The sequence below is a fragment of the Akebia trifoliata genome, chromosome 5 (assembly GCF_017979445.1).
Source record: "Akebia trifoliata isolate Shusen 1 chromosome 5, ASM1797944v1, whole genome shotgun sequence".
Classification (NCBI taxonomy): Eukaryota; Viridiplantae; Streptophyta; class Magnoliopsida; order Ranunculales; family Lardizabalaceae; genus Akebia; species Akebia trifoliata.
Genome location: NC_141379.1, coordinates 35280986 through 35294089, shown reverse-complemented (window position 1 = coordinate 35294089; position 13104 = coordinate 35280986). Strand labels below are relative to the sequence as shown.

General features: G+C 34.3%; 2 protein-coding genes across 2 annotated transcripts; one reads left to right on the top strand and one right to left on the bottom strand.

Moving 5' to 3' along the window:
• The first annotated feature begins 1970 nt into the window (after window positions 1-1970).
• On the top strand, window positions 1971-5108 carry LOC147402599 (putative beta-D-xylosidase 5). The gene is made up of 7 exons (XM_086444303.1): window positions 1971-2473; window positions 2554-2859; window positions 2946-3115; window positions 3207-3307; window positions 3393-3734; window positions 3818-4231; window positions 4309-5108. The coding sequence occupies exons 1-7, from the start codon at window positions 2021-2023 to the stop codon at window positions 4923-4925; spliced, it is 2403 nt and encodes an 800-aa protein (XP_086300429.1). The 5' UTR covers window positions 1971-2020; the 3' UTR covers window positions 4926-5108.
• Window positions 5109-6479: 1371 nt separating this feature from the next.
• LOC147402598 (ATP-citrate synthase alpha chain protein 2-like) lies at window positions 6480-12724 on the bottom strand. The gene is made up of 13 exons (XM_086444305.1): window positions 12590-12724; window positions 12375-12488; window positions 11943-12119; window positions 11694-11855; window positions 11497-11577; window positions 9999-10050; window positions 9590-9704; window positions 9412-9493; window positions 8695-8790; window positions 8368-8469; window positions 8145-8261; window positions 7940-8056; window positions 6480-6762 (listed from the first exon to the last, which is right to left on the bottom strand). The coding sequence occupies exons 2-13, from the start codon at window positions 12471-12473 to the stop codon at window positions 6691-6693; spliced, it is 1272 nt and encodes a 423-aa protein (XP_086300431.1). The 5' UTR covers window positions 12474-12488; window positions 12590-12724; the 3' UTR covers window positions 6480-6690.
• Window positions 12725-13104: the final 380 nt, after the last annotated feature.

The window sequence follows — 13104 nt, the reverse complement described above, 5'->3', positions numbered from 1 at the left end:
ACTAACAAAATTCCCCACTTTTTCAAGTGGAGGCTTAATCACAAAACTTTGAAAATATCGTTTTATATAATTTTTTATAGTATATTTATATTTTGAGCAATAGCATATAGGGGTGTCAATGGGTACCCATTTAACCAAAATCAAATCAAAATCGGAACCCAAAACCTTGTGGTTCTGACTCCTTTTTTATTGGAATTGATTAGAATTAGGTCTAAAATGGAATCAAACTATAAGAATTGGAACTGTTAGGTTTTATCCAATAGGTACGTATGGGTACTTGGAACCGATTTATTTTATCATTTCTTTTCATACTATATATAATTTAAGGGTAAATTCTCAAATATTTACAAAAAAAATTAATATTTCTAAAATGTTATTAATGTTAATAAAATCATCATGTAATGTTGACAATTTGATAACATTTTGTCAACATTACGTTGAAGTTGTGTCAACATTAGCAACATTTGGGAAATTCCAAAAAAATTGATAATTATTTGGGAATTTACCCATAATTTAAGGTATTTCTTTATTTCAAATTAAATGCATGTTATATAAAAATCTTCATTTTTTTATATATAAATTATGGATTGGGGCCTAAAATGAGTTACTCTAAATTTTGTTATTTTTTTTAACTAAGATAAATTTTTTATTTTCAAAAAAAATCATTAATTTATATTTTTAGTATAACAAATTATAAGTAAATAATTTTGTTGATAATATGTTATTTTTTATAATGATTTGAAATATATTTTTTCTCATGATTTTTGTAGTTTCGATTCTATTTATTTTGAATCAGATCCTAAACTGATAAGAACCAGAATCAAACTAAATACAATGATTATAGTTTTAAGTTCCCCAGAAATCAAATTGAAACTAACCCATTGCCATCACTATTAGCAGATTGGGCAAACTCATATGCTTTAGAAAAATGATTTATGCGTAGAGGCACTTATTAAGATAGATTTACTAGGCAAATCTAACTGTAACATCTTTATTAAAAAACTCTTCACGAGTTCTGAGAACTCGAAATCCAAGACAACCTTACTTTATCAAATTAGTTACCCAATAAACTTGGAGTAGAATCCACACCATAAAATTAAAATTGATGTGTTAATTTGTCACATGACATACCTTAGAGTGGATCCTAATCACATCATTTGTGGTATCCAATGATCTGATCACAAAGAATTATAAAGGAAAAAATTCTAAGAACTTTCAAAAATATAAAATTTCTAAAAAAAGGTTATCACTGTCCAATTTTTAGTTTTAAATTTGGGATTCAACCATGCATCCATTTTCAAAAGCTTCAATGAAAAAGACTTTTATTTTTCTTTTTAATCTGAGTTTTTTTCATGAAATCTAAAAGTATGTGGGGTTGGATTGCAAATTTGATAATTCATGTGGGCACAACGAACCTTACTATGATTTGAAAACTTACAAAGTTAGTCATGCTATCGATAAGATTTCTTCGGTAACAAACTTGCGTAAGTAAGAGAGTTTTTTAAATAAAATCGCAACAGATAATCCGGTAAATCTCTGTTTTTATAATTTAAAAAATTATTAAGGTAATTTTAAAGATAATTCAATTTTTTTTATTTTGGAACTAACTAACGTGAATTTTGGGACGCTGGGATTGTAATCTTCTATCTTTTGACGAAAATAAAATCTTCACGTTAGTAGAGAATATCCAGTACGGTCCTATGTGGCGTGTTTTTATTTAATAATAATGCGTACACGGATTTTAAAGTCCAATTAAGGCATGCCACGTAGACACCCGAGGATCCTGAGTCAGTACCACTTCTACTCCGTCTTCTATTTCATAGATAAAAGATTTGTTGTATTTTTTATTTTTTCGATTTTTTCCCACATTTTTTTTTTATTATTTAATTTTTACCATTTTTTTTGTAACTTCTGTAACAGATTTTTGTTAAATCTCTTTCATTTTTTTTCTTATAAATAGATGTTTCTCCCACCTCGCTGATCAAGAAACCAAGTAGGCCATTTTATTTTACTAAATAAAATGGCAAAAATTCTTCTTCTCCTCTCCCTCGTCTTCTTTTTTACTTCTTGCACGGCTAGGCATATTCCCTCTCAATCCTCTAGTTCTTTTTCTGTTGGTTTGACAGAAGATAATTACACTCATGTCTGTGATTCCAAAAGGTTTGCCCAACTGGGGTTGGACATCTCAACCTTCATGTATTGCGATTCGTCTCTTTCGTATGAAGTTAGAGTGAAGGATTTGGTTGATAGAATGACTTTATCTGAAAAAGTTAATCAACTTGGAGATAAGGCTTATGGTGTTCCTAGACTTGGCCTTCCCAAGTATGAATGGTGGTCCGAGGCACTCCATGGTGTGTCGGATGTAGGTCCTGGTACTTACTTCGACGACATTGTCCCTGGTGCAACTAGTTTTCCGACACCTATTCATTTGGCTGCATCTTTCAATGAGTCACTATGGAAAAATATAGGCGAGGTAATTAACACAATGTTAACATTTTTAACTAGTTATATATATACTTTATAAAATTTATTAATTTAAATGTGTTTATGTAGGTTGTTTCAACTGAGGCAAGAGCCATGTACAACCTTGGGCGTGCTGGTTTGACATATTGGAGTCCTAACATTAATGTAGTGAGAGACCCAAGATGGGGAAGAGCACTAGAAACACCAGGCGAAGACCCATACGTGGTTGGTAGATATGCTACAAACTATGTTAGAGGTTTGCAAGATGTGGAGGGATCTGAAAACATCACAGATTTGAACACTAGGCCTTTAAAGGTGTCTTCTTGCTGTAAGCATTATGCTGCTTATGACATTGATAATTGGATGGGAACTGATCGTTTTCATTTCGATGCAAAGGTAAGTTCTTTACAAAAAAAATATTAATCTCATTTTTCAAATAATATTGAAGAAATTTATTTAAATGTGTTGTTTATGTCTTGAAGGTGACTGAGCAAGATATGTTGGAGACATTTCTTCGTCCTTTCGAGATGTGTGTCAAGGATGGTGATGTCAGTAGTGTTATGTGTTCGTATAACCGTGCAGATGGCATTCCTACATGTGCTGATCCCAAGCTTTTGAAAGAAACAATAAGAGGAGATTGGGATCTTCATGGGTACTATATATTCTTAATTATCCTAGACTTGTTATTAAGATCCATAGAAAATCATTAGTATTTACTAATTATTTGTTCAATTCTCTTCTAGGTACATTGTCTCTGATTGTGATTCTTTGGAAGTTATGGTCAATGGTCATAAATGGCTCCATGACACCCACGAGGATGCCGCTGCTCAAGGTTTAAAAGCAGGTAAATCCTTTACCTGTAACAGAGTATATTTTTATCCATTTTTGTTTTTTGTTATTTACTTAAGTATTTGTCTGTTATTTTTCAGGTTTGGATTTGGATTGTGGAATTTACTACACCAACTTCACTAACGGTGCAGTAATGCAAGGAAAGGTTAGAGAAGGAGAAGTTGACAAGGCCTTAAGGTATCTATACACGGTGCTTATGAGGCTTGGTTTCTTCGATGGAATCTCTTCTTATGTCTCACTAGGGAAGGAGGATGTGTGCACTGATGCCAACATCGAATTAGCAGCTCAGGCAGCTAGAGAAGGAGTTGTTCTACTTAAAAATGAAAATGACACATTGCCTTTAAGTTCTGAAACCTATAAGAACCTTGCAGTGGTTGGACCGCACGCTAACGTTACTGTTACCATGATTGGAAACTATGCAGGTATATAGTAGATCTATTTTTATTTTTAATTTTGAATTAAATCTAGGACTATAGTGTTTTTATTTAACTTAAATTGTGCCCAGGTGTTCCATGCCAGTACACCAGTCCTCTTGATGCCTTGTCTACATATGGGAATGTCACATATTCATTTGGATGTGCTGATGTAGCATGCAAGAATGATACATTGATCTTTCCAGCAATGCGTGTGGCGAAGACATCAAATGCTACAATCATTCTAGTGGGGTTGGATTTGTCAGTTGAGAGTGAGGGTTTGGACCGTGTCGATCTCGTCTTACCTGGTTATCAAAATCAACTTATCACTCAGGTTGCTGCAGTAGCTACAGGTCCAGTCATTCTTGTTGTCATGTCTGCTGGTGGGGTTGATATCTCTTTTGCTAGGGATGATCCTAACATCGACGCTATTCTCTGGGTTGGTTATCCTGGTGAAGAAGGAGGCCGCGGAATTGCTGATGTTATTTTTGGAAAGTACAATCCTGGTAAGTGTGATCAATTATATATCTTTACTTACACAATTTTGGTTCTTTATCTAATGTATCTATTACATGTTTATCAGGAGGAAGATTACCCTTGACGTGGTATGAAGCTGGCTATGCAGACTTGTTGCCCATGACCTCTATGCCACTAAGACCCGTAGACGAGTTGGGCTATCCTGGAAGGACTTACAAATTTTTCAATGGTTCAACCGTCTACCCATTTGGTTACGGTCTGAGTTACACTCAATTCAGTTACCAATTAACACACTCGCGGACATCAATAGACATTAAGTTGAATAAGTTGCAACAATGTCGCCATCTTGCTTATGAGGATGGTATACCCCCACCTCCTTGCCCTGCTGTGCTGATTGATGATCTGACTTGTGAAGAGGAGTTTGAGTTCGAGGTAGAAGTTCAAAATGTAGGTGTTGTAGATGGAAGTGAGGTTGTAATTGTTTATTCGGTACCCCCACCAGGAACTGCAGCGACTCCTATTAAGCAAGTTATTGGATTCCAAAGGGTGTTTGTGCGTGCGGGTCAGAGCAAGAAAGTGAAATTTGTGTTCAACGCATGCAAAAGCTTGAATTTGATCCAGAATACTGCTTACAATGTTCTGCCATCGGGCACGAATACAATCATTGTTGGAGATGAAGCACAAGCACTCTCGTTTTTTGTTAAAATCAATTTTAAGTATTAGAGTAAGAATTAGTTAGTTTAACTTTTAGTTAGGAATTTGATTATTGTTATAAAATTCGGTGTAGTTTTGGTTTTTGTTTATTGTTATTAAATTAGGTGTAGTTTCCTTTTTTGTAAGGATATAAGATTAGTGAATTAATGTTGATTTAAGTGCGTGAAACCTCAAAATGCTTATCATTTACCAAATGCTCTTACATCTACTTGAGCAGATATTGATTTTTTTTTTTTTTTTTTTAAATTTATTTACTAAAGCACAAATTGAACTTTGGAAACCTAACATTGCAAATTCATGTGGGCACAATGAACTTTAGTAAATAAATAAGATTATGCCTCGAGGCTTTGGCTAGTGAAAGTACTGCTATATATTTATTTAGAGAGATTCTATTGCCACACATCTTGAAGTGGCTTTAGCAAAAGTTGGTGTGGCAATATATGCTCTCTAAATTTATTAGAAACTACACTATTTCTTTTTGGTTATTATGAGTAGCAATGGAATTGGTGTTGAGAAGTTTGGATTGGAGAAGAGCGCTGATTTTTGAACTCAACCTGACAGGGGAACTCAAAAACTCACCGACATGGCATGGGCAAAGAACCGTAGATTCTGTCCCTTGGGATATACAACGAACTGCCATCTGGAGTTGTGTATCCCAAGAAAACTCATCTACGGTTCTTTGTGTCTGACACATCAGTTGTGTTTTTGAGTTTGGCTGCCAGGTTGAGTTCAAAAATCATTGTTCATTGGTGACTATACACATGTGGCTGCATGCACGTATTGATTAAGAGCCCGAGGTGTTTAAATGGATGAACTATATATTTCATGCATTTGGACTCTAGTCTTTCAGTGGATGAAGTAGCTGAAGTGTTCCATTTATTGGCTTTTATCTGCAGCCAGCGTCCTGGACAAGGTCTATGAATCTTTCAAGGGTGAAGATGGGTTTCTTTACATGAGTTATACAGTAGCAAGAAAACTTTTGGGTAAACTAAAAATTTTAGTCTGGGGTCTATATATTCTTGTAAATACATAATAATTCCGTAAATACTATATAAACATTATGACCAAAATATTCTGAAATTCGTAATTAACATTTTCTATTCTCAATGCATTAAGGAAAAAAACACAAAACAAAAAAGTGTGTAGATATCATTATGTGTAGCATTTTTCTCTGGCGAAATGTTGTCTGTAATAAACCACACCCAAAATCTTCTCTCTCTGAAAAACAATGATATCGGATCAATAAGCTAAGCAATGTACCCAGGTCATAGTTTGCATAACAGATCAATACAGATTTCTACGTAGTGTAAGGCTTTGATCATGATGAATGAGAGCGTTCTCCTGATCTTTTCTTTTTTTCTTCTCAGTTGAGTTAAGAATATTAAAAATAAAAATAAAAAACCTGATCCATACATCAGCATTTATGTGGCATTCTTGCTTTATTGCTTGTACTTTCAAGCTCTCCAAGGAACGGGTCCAATTAAGTGTCCCAATACTACTTACCCAATTAGAAAACATGTAATTATTGGTGGCCAATTGTGGTTATTCATCAAATGCCAGACCTTGGATCACAAATAACGTTGTCACAAAAAAGCAAAACCAAATATAATGTGAGTTACAAAAGATATATAATGAAAAAAAGGGCTGTAACTGTCTGGTTATTTATCAGATCCTGTGCCCTCACTTTGAAACAAAATGTTGAACTCAAAACACTTATTGTTGCACATTGAAGAAACTTTGGACTCGTCAAGATAAAAGGAAAATGAGAAATAACTTACTCAGCAGACATGACACAATCAATTGCTTGCTTGCAAATTCCAGTCATAGTGGCCTCAGGTCCATAAACCTGCACGAAGAAGCTGCAGTCATGATCTGTAAAACTTTCCAATTTCCGTTTGAAAGATAACAGTCAAAATGAGGGGTAAAAAAGCTCTTCAAAATCCAAACAGTAGAGGCTTCCTTTTGGAATTTAAACCAAAGCAGCCTGTGTCATGACACTTTAAACCTCGGTTTACTCAAGCTTAGTGTAAGGGAATAGAGGCTTAATGTTTTTAAGAAAATTTGGTCGTTCATATAAATGTCTTTGGAGGCATGTGAAGCTTACACCTTGAGGCTCATTCAATGCCCTGAGGCTCATTCAACGCCCTGAGGCATAAGGTTAAAACATAAAAGCAGCTAAGGCTACACTTTAAACCATGAGGCACCTAAAAGGCACATGCCTCAGTGTGAGGAATACACCTTGCGTTAATTTTTCTTATTCTTTTTAACTATTGTATTTCTCTCTCTTTTCTTCTTCTTATACTTTTTATTTGATTTCTTTCTTTTTTGCTATCTAAGCAAGATTTTATAAATTTCTGTTTTTTTTTTACTCTATTCTTTCTTATTACTATTATGTTATATAATTAGAATAATTAGAAATGAATTCAAATACAAAATAGTAACATATATAAAAACAAAATTGTTTAGTCAAGTTGATTTATAAATAATTTTTTGTAGTATTTAGTATTATACCGATGAAGTTGTTAAAAAATAATACGTAATTTTATTTCATTTTGCAATAGATATAAAATAGTTATTTATTGTAGAGACTTTCAACTATTTAAATACAAAATATTCTTATTTTGCTAAAATATCAAATAACAATATTTTATATCATTATTTATTGTAAAGGATTAAACCTTGAAATTCGATTGTGTGAATTCGAGATTTAGAATTTGATGGCTATATTAATTCTTTAATTTTTTTTAATATCAATTATTTTAAATATTATATTATTTATTTAAAAATATCATACATATGAGGCTTACGGTTTGAGGTGTTGGCCATTCGAGCGCCTTGCCTCACGCCTCAATGTCTAAAAACATTGGTTCATATTCTATATGCTTTAGGAATATTAATAAGCTTCTTCCTTTTATAGGCTTGAAGGGAAAAAAAAAGAAAAAAGAAAAAAGAAAAAGGAAACTCTATTGAGTAAAGCTGCCTATAAGTGCTTTCATTTCCAAGACCAGATTATTGTTTCATACCTCGAGGGGAACCCCAAGTTCCTCTCCCAGAGCACGCATTTTAGTCAAACCGGTTTGATAGTTCGGACCACCTCTTCGAACAAAAATGTGCATTCTTGATGCTTTTAGCTTGGATTCCTGCCAAATCACGAGGTATGTGTAAAATGTAGAAAAAAGGAACTATAGTAATCAAAAGTGCAATTTGAATATTTCAAGTTGAACATACCTTCTCTCGCAGGGCCCGAATAATGCCATTAAAAGTAGCGGCAACATCAGTGAAATTGGCTATACCCCCTCCAATTAGAAGACCCCTCTTACGACCATCAGGGTCTGCAGTAGCACACTGCAGCGTCATAGAAGGATATATTAAGGTTCTACAATGAGTGGGAAGTGTTTTAGTTGCTAAATCCATAAAAAAGAACTGAATCCAACAGCAAGGAAAGTCTTACATCAATAACAACTCTAGCGTATTGCAAGACTTCCTCCTCATTTGGAGCACCACTATACTCGGCATAATTCCCGAGCTCCGATGCATAACCTATATCTCCAACCTAAGTAGACACAAAATATAGTGAATCATGGTGATCTAGCACCACTAAAAATCCTTCAAATATTTTAAGGGATGGAGAAAAAAGGTACTATTGGGAACATTTTCACGTAGATATGGTGGAATGACATTCTAACGGTGAAAGGAAGTACATGAATAGAGAAACCCCAATAAATCAAGCAAAGTAGGGCAGGTAGACTCTTAAGGTTTGGGATGTGGATAAACTTACAGTGTCAGCATATATAACGCTTGCCCCACCTCCAGCTACCATGGTCCAGATGCGTCCTTTGGGGTTCAAAACAGTGAATTTCAATGATGCGCTTGTCTGCAACATAACAGTAAGGATTGAAGTATCATGAGGATTTAATTAGTTAATGTTTCCTTTCTTTACTTAGAGAGACAAATTCAGATTATTTATTACAAACAAAAATTAAACAAATGAATTTATTATCAATAAGTCGCTCCTAAGGAATCAATGTCTTGGGGCTGACAAACTAAGGAACCTAAGGACTCCTGTGGTAGAAATCCAAGGTTTTTTTGCTAGATGCTAGAGCTAACTGATTTCAAGAATTTAAAATTTGTTGCCCAAAGTAAATTTAAAAGACATAAGGATTGTGAATAACATAGGCTTGCTTACACATCTTAGACATCCTCATTTGCTCATAATTGGGATGGTTAAGTTTCTGAAGACCTTCAACGGTTTTTATTTCACAGCATATATGGTACCAAAAGTTACAGTTAAAATAATAGAAACTAGCAATCTTGACTTCCATGCATTAGAGCACTGTTTTGGTTCCATGTATATCTTGTCAGCAACTGTTCATTGTGACACGAAAATCTCCCATAATCTAACAATAAAGATATCTTGAACAGTATGATCTGCATACAATCAAAAGAAATCTGATAAAATATCAAAACACAAGCTTGTATATATATATGTAACCACCTTTTCATCCAATACTTGAATAAAGCTTTCTGTAGGGCTCATAACTCTACCGAAAGGCAAAGGAAATTCTATATTACCCCACCTGCACAGTATCACAATTTATTAAAAACGTCATCCTCTATCCAATTCATTGAAAAAAAAAAACTTTGGCAGTGAATCGACAAACAACTATATATACTTCTTAAAGTTCTTGAAAGCAGCAGTGTCATCCAATTCTCCCCTCATATCCAATGGGTACGGCTCTCCATTCACCAATGTAAATGGATTCATCTCTAAGAAACTGAAGTCCAAATCTGTGGATAAGATCATTTATCAGCTTGAGAGAACAATGTCAACGTTAGACAAGGAAGAACATTTATGGATCCCAAGAGATCTGCACAATGTCAGAATTATTTCAGGTCATGTTAATAAATAAATAAAAAACTAACATCACTTCTAATTGATACAAATCCAAAAATTGTTAGCACTTTTGAAGTACAACCTCTTAATACAGAGTTAAGGAGCACTCAAATTTCCTAACAAGTGCCATCTTTAGTTTTCAGTAAGGTGGAGAACTACCAGATTTTCATTTGTAGACATAAGCATACCCTGAAATACGGCAAACACTCCCTTTATGAAGTCCTCAATTTTCCCCCGAATCTGAGCAAATAGAAAAATAATAAGAAAATCTCAAGCAAAGAAACAAAACATTGTGAGTTAGTAATAATCTAATAATGATTGATGAGAAAGGACTATCAGTCTGTCTGCTGAACAAGAACAATTGAAGTCATAATTCTTATGATATTTTTTATTAATGCGTAAATAAATTGATTTTCATCGTTCAAATTTGACAGTCACATGCTATGAAAACATTAAATGCATAAGTTTGAAAAGGAAATATATAGAAATGCAACAAGGAAGTATTTGAGACCTCAAAAGGTTCCCAAGTTGTTCCTTCATGCTAAAAGTACACATGGACCACCAATAATTTGACTCTGCATGTTGGACCACCTCTTGGATAGGAGATACATGAAAGCTGAGTAATCAAAGGTACCAAATGATAAGTAAGTAAAAGGGGTTCCCCAGATGCCTCACGCCTAGGCATTCCCCGGGCAATTGCTTAGGTGACCAAATTTGGATTCTTTTTTTGTTTGGTTATAAATTCATAATAATTAAATAGATGCAGAAAAAAAAAAGCAAAAAAAAAAAAAAAAAAAGATAAATTGAATGTTGTACACAACAGTCAACAACAGACCTTGTCACACACCTACTTGCATACACAAGGTTGATGAAGAGGTTTAGAGCTTAGCAATAAATATTTTACTATTTCCACAAACAAGAAGAATAGAAATCATGATCAGTGGTTCCTGTTGGATCCGCAAAAAAGATGACTTTTTGTCCTCGATTGCTTCAACTTCTTGGTGTGGGTGGGGTTATCACTTCAAAGAGGAAGAAACTATCACCACCTATACTAAGATGCATGTTTAACATATATAGTACTCTCCTATTTAGTCCTTAACAAAGTTAACCGATACATTTTAATTCTAAAATTGCGTTAATTTTTGCTAGATTAAGCTTGAACTATGTTTCAAATGAAAGGGATCCCAAGTGAAGAAATTGCCTACACGAAGACTAGGCAAGGCTTTGTTTCTGGCTTTCCACTACTCAAAAGCAAAACAAATAAAACAATCTTAATTTTCCTAATTTCCCGATGCATTGACTTCTTTCCGATCATTAAACAAATGTCTTTTTTCATTCCTTACCACCAAGGAGATGAATTGATTACAATATCTAAAAGTAAACCAAATTAAAAAATGTGAAGTTTCCCTGTCAAATGTACTGATGTCTATTAGACTGGTACATAATTTTCTTTCCGGCTCTTCAAATATTTTCGAGTTTACATAGAATGCAAATACATCCAACCTCTAGGAATTCTGGGTTATGGCCCCATCCGAGATGTTGCCAACAATTGCACTATTTGACTGATGCAATTTTTGCCTCAGAAGGGTATGTTACATGTAAATAGATTCCAAGTAAATAAAACTTCCATTCTAGACATCATGAAGCATGAAACAATGAAAGACCCAAATCACCAAAAGAACATACCTCTAAAGGAAGAGTAGCAATCAGTGGAGCACATGCCTCAGAAGTCATATGCTTCTCGGTTGGCAGAAATATAGTCTTAACCTGTATGACCCAAGATCAAATACATACAACCCAACATCAAATATACATGTCACAATGAACATGGCTAAAATTGGATAAAACACTTTGAAACTACCCATTTAGATTTGCCAACATACCTTGTCCCAGTTCTCTTCAATTTCAATACCCCCGCATTCCGAAAAGCTTATGGTGCTACCAAGCCTCTCAGAGACAACAGAGAGGTAATATTCTTGGTCGTGGGGAACAAAAGGTTCAACAATGAATGTGGTTATCGGTGCCTTGTACCCTCCCATCTCAACCTAAATAACATTTAATTTCTATGTAAACGCAATACAATAATACTAAAAAATATAACTTTAATGTGCATATACTGTCAAAAAGTTCACCTCAACGCCGAGACGTTCTTTCACAAATTGAGCAACTTGAGCCATATCCAAGTTCAGAGCTACTAAACCGCTCTTTCCACGTTTCCCAAACAACATGTCAGGCTTCACAACCAATTTTGTGGACGAAAGCCATGGTTCTTTGTTTGTTAACTCAGCGAAGTCCGTTGTTTCATTAACCTTAATGGATAAAAACAACACATACACATTACTTCAGCCAAAAAGAATTTCAAAGGAAAATGGAAAATTAACAACAGAAAGCTTTCTCTAATTCATTTTCTTTTATCATCATTCTTATACATACAACATAGCACTTAGAACTAACAAAATTACAAATTTTATGTTCATCGAAACTAATCAAGTAAAAAATGAGAAAACAGAGAAGACAAACAATCCAATAAAATTAAATTACGAGAGATAGAAAGAGATCAAAACCTGAGAAGAGAAGATCTCCAATGGGATCCCTGCAAGTCGCTTCAAATGCTCCTTGAGAAGTCTCTTGGAATCATACTCTCTGATCTTCTTCCTCGCCATTACTTTAGCAGATTTCTGTAAATCTTAAGAACTATCAAATCTATCTAAAGATCGATAGCTGAAACAATTATATTAGAAATCAAATTGAAAAAGAAAAAAAAAACGATTAGTTTTACCTAAATCCAGCGATTGCGCCACGGCCCACACGAGAAGAATATGTGAGAGAGACAGAGGGGAGGTGATGGACGTGTGTGTTTCCGCAATGAGTAGTAGAGATAACTTCCAAAGTTCCAACTCAGCTAAACGTAGTGTGGATTGTGTACTCCAGGAGTTGGTTAACATTACATAATTCCACGTCTTTTTCTTCTTGAAACTTTCGCCTTGTATTTTACTGGAATTACGCTACAGTAAGAAGACGTGGATCAATACAAATACACCAAAGCGAGATTTCGCTACCAACAAATGAGTTTATACTATGCTGTAAATGAACATTAAGATGCCACGTGGAATACTCTTTTGATACTATTTGTGTTTGGCCCACTTCTTAGCGAACCTAAACACCAAATATCAAATTGCATTTTATATGATAAAAGATACATTTGACTCAAATGTTCATAAACCACCAATCACCAATAAAAGTAAATTGTATTAGGTGACGTTTTGAGGATGGGTATAAAAAATTGCTGCCCAT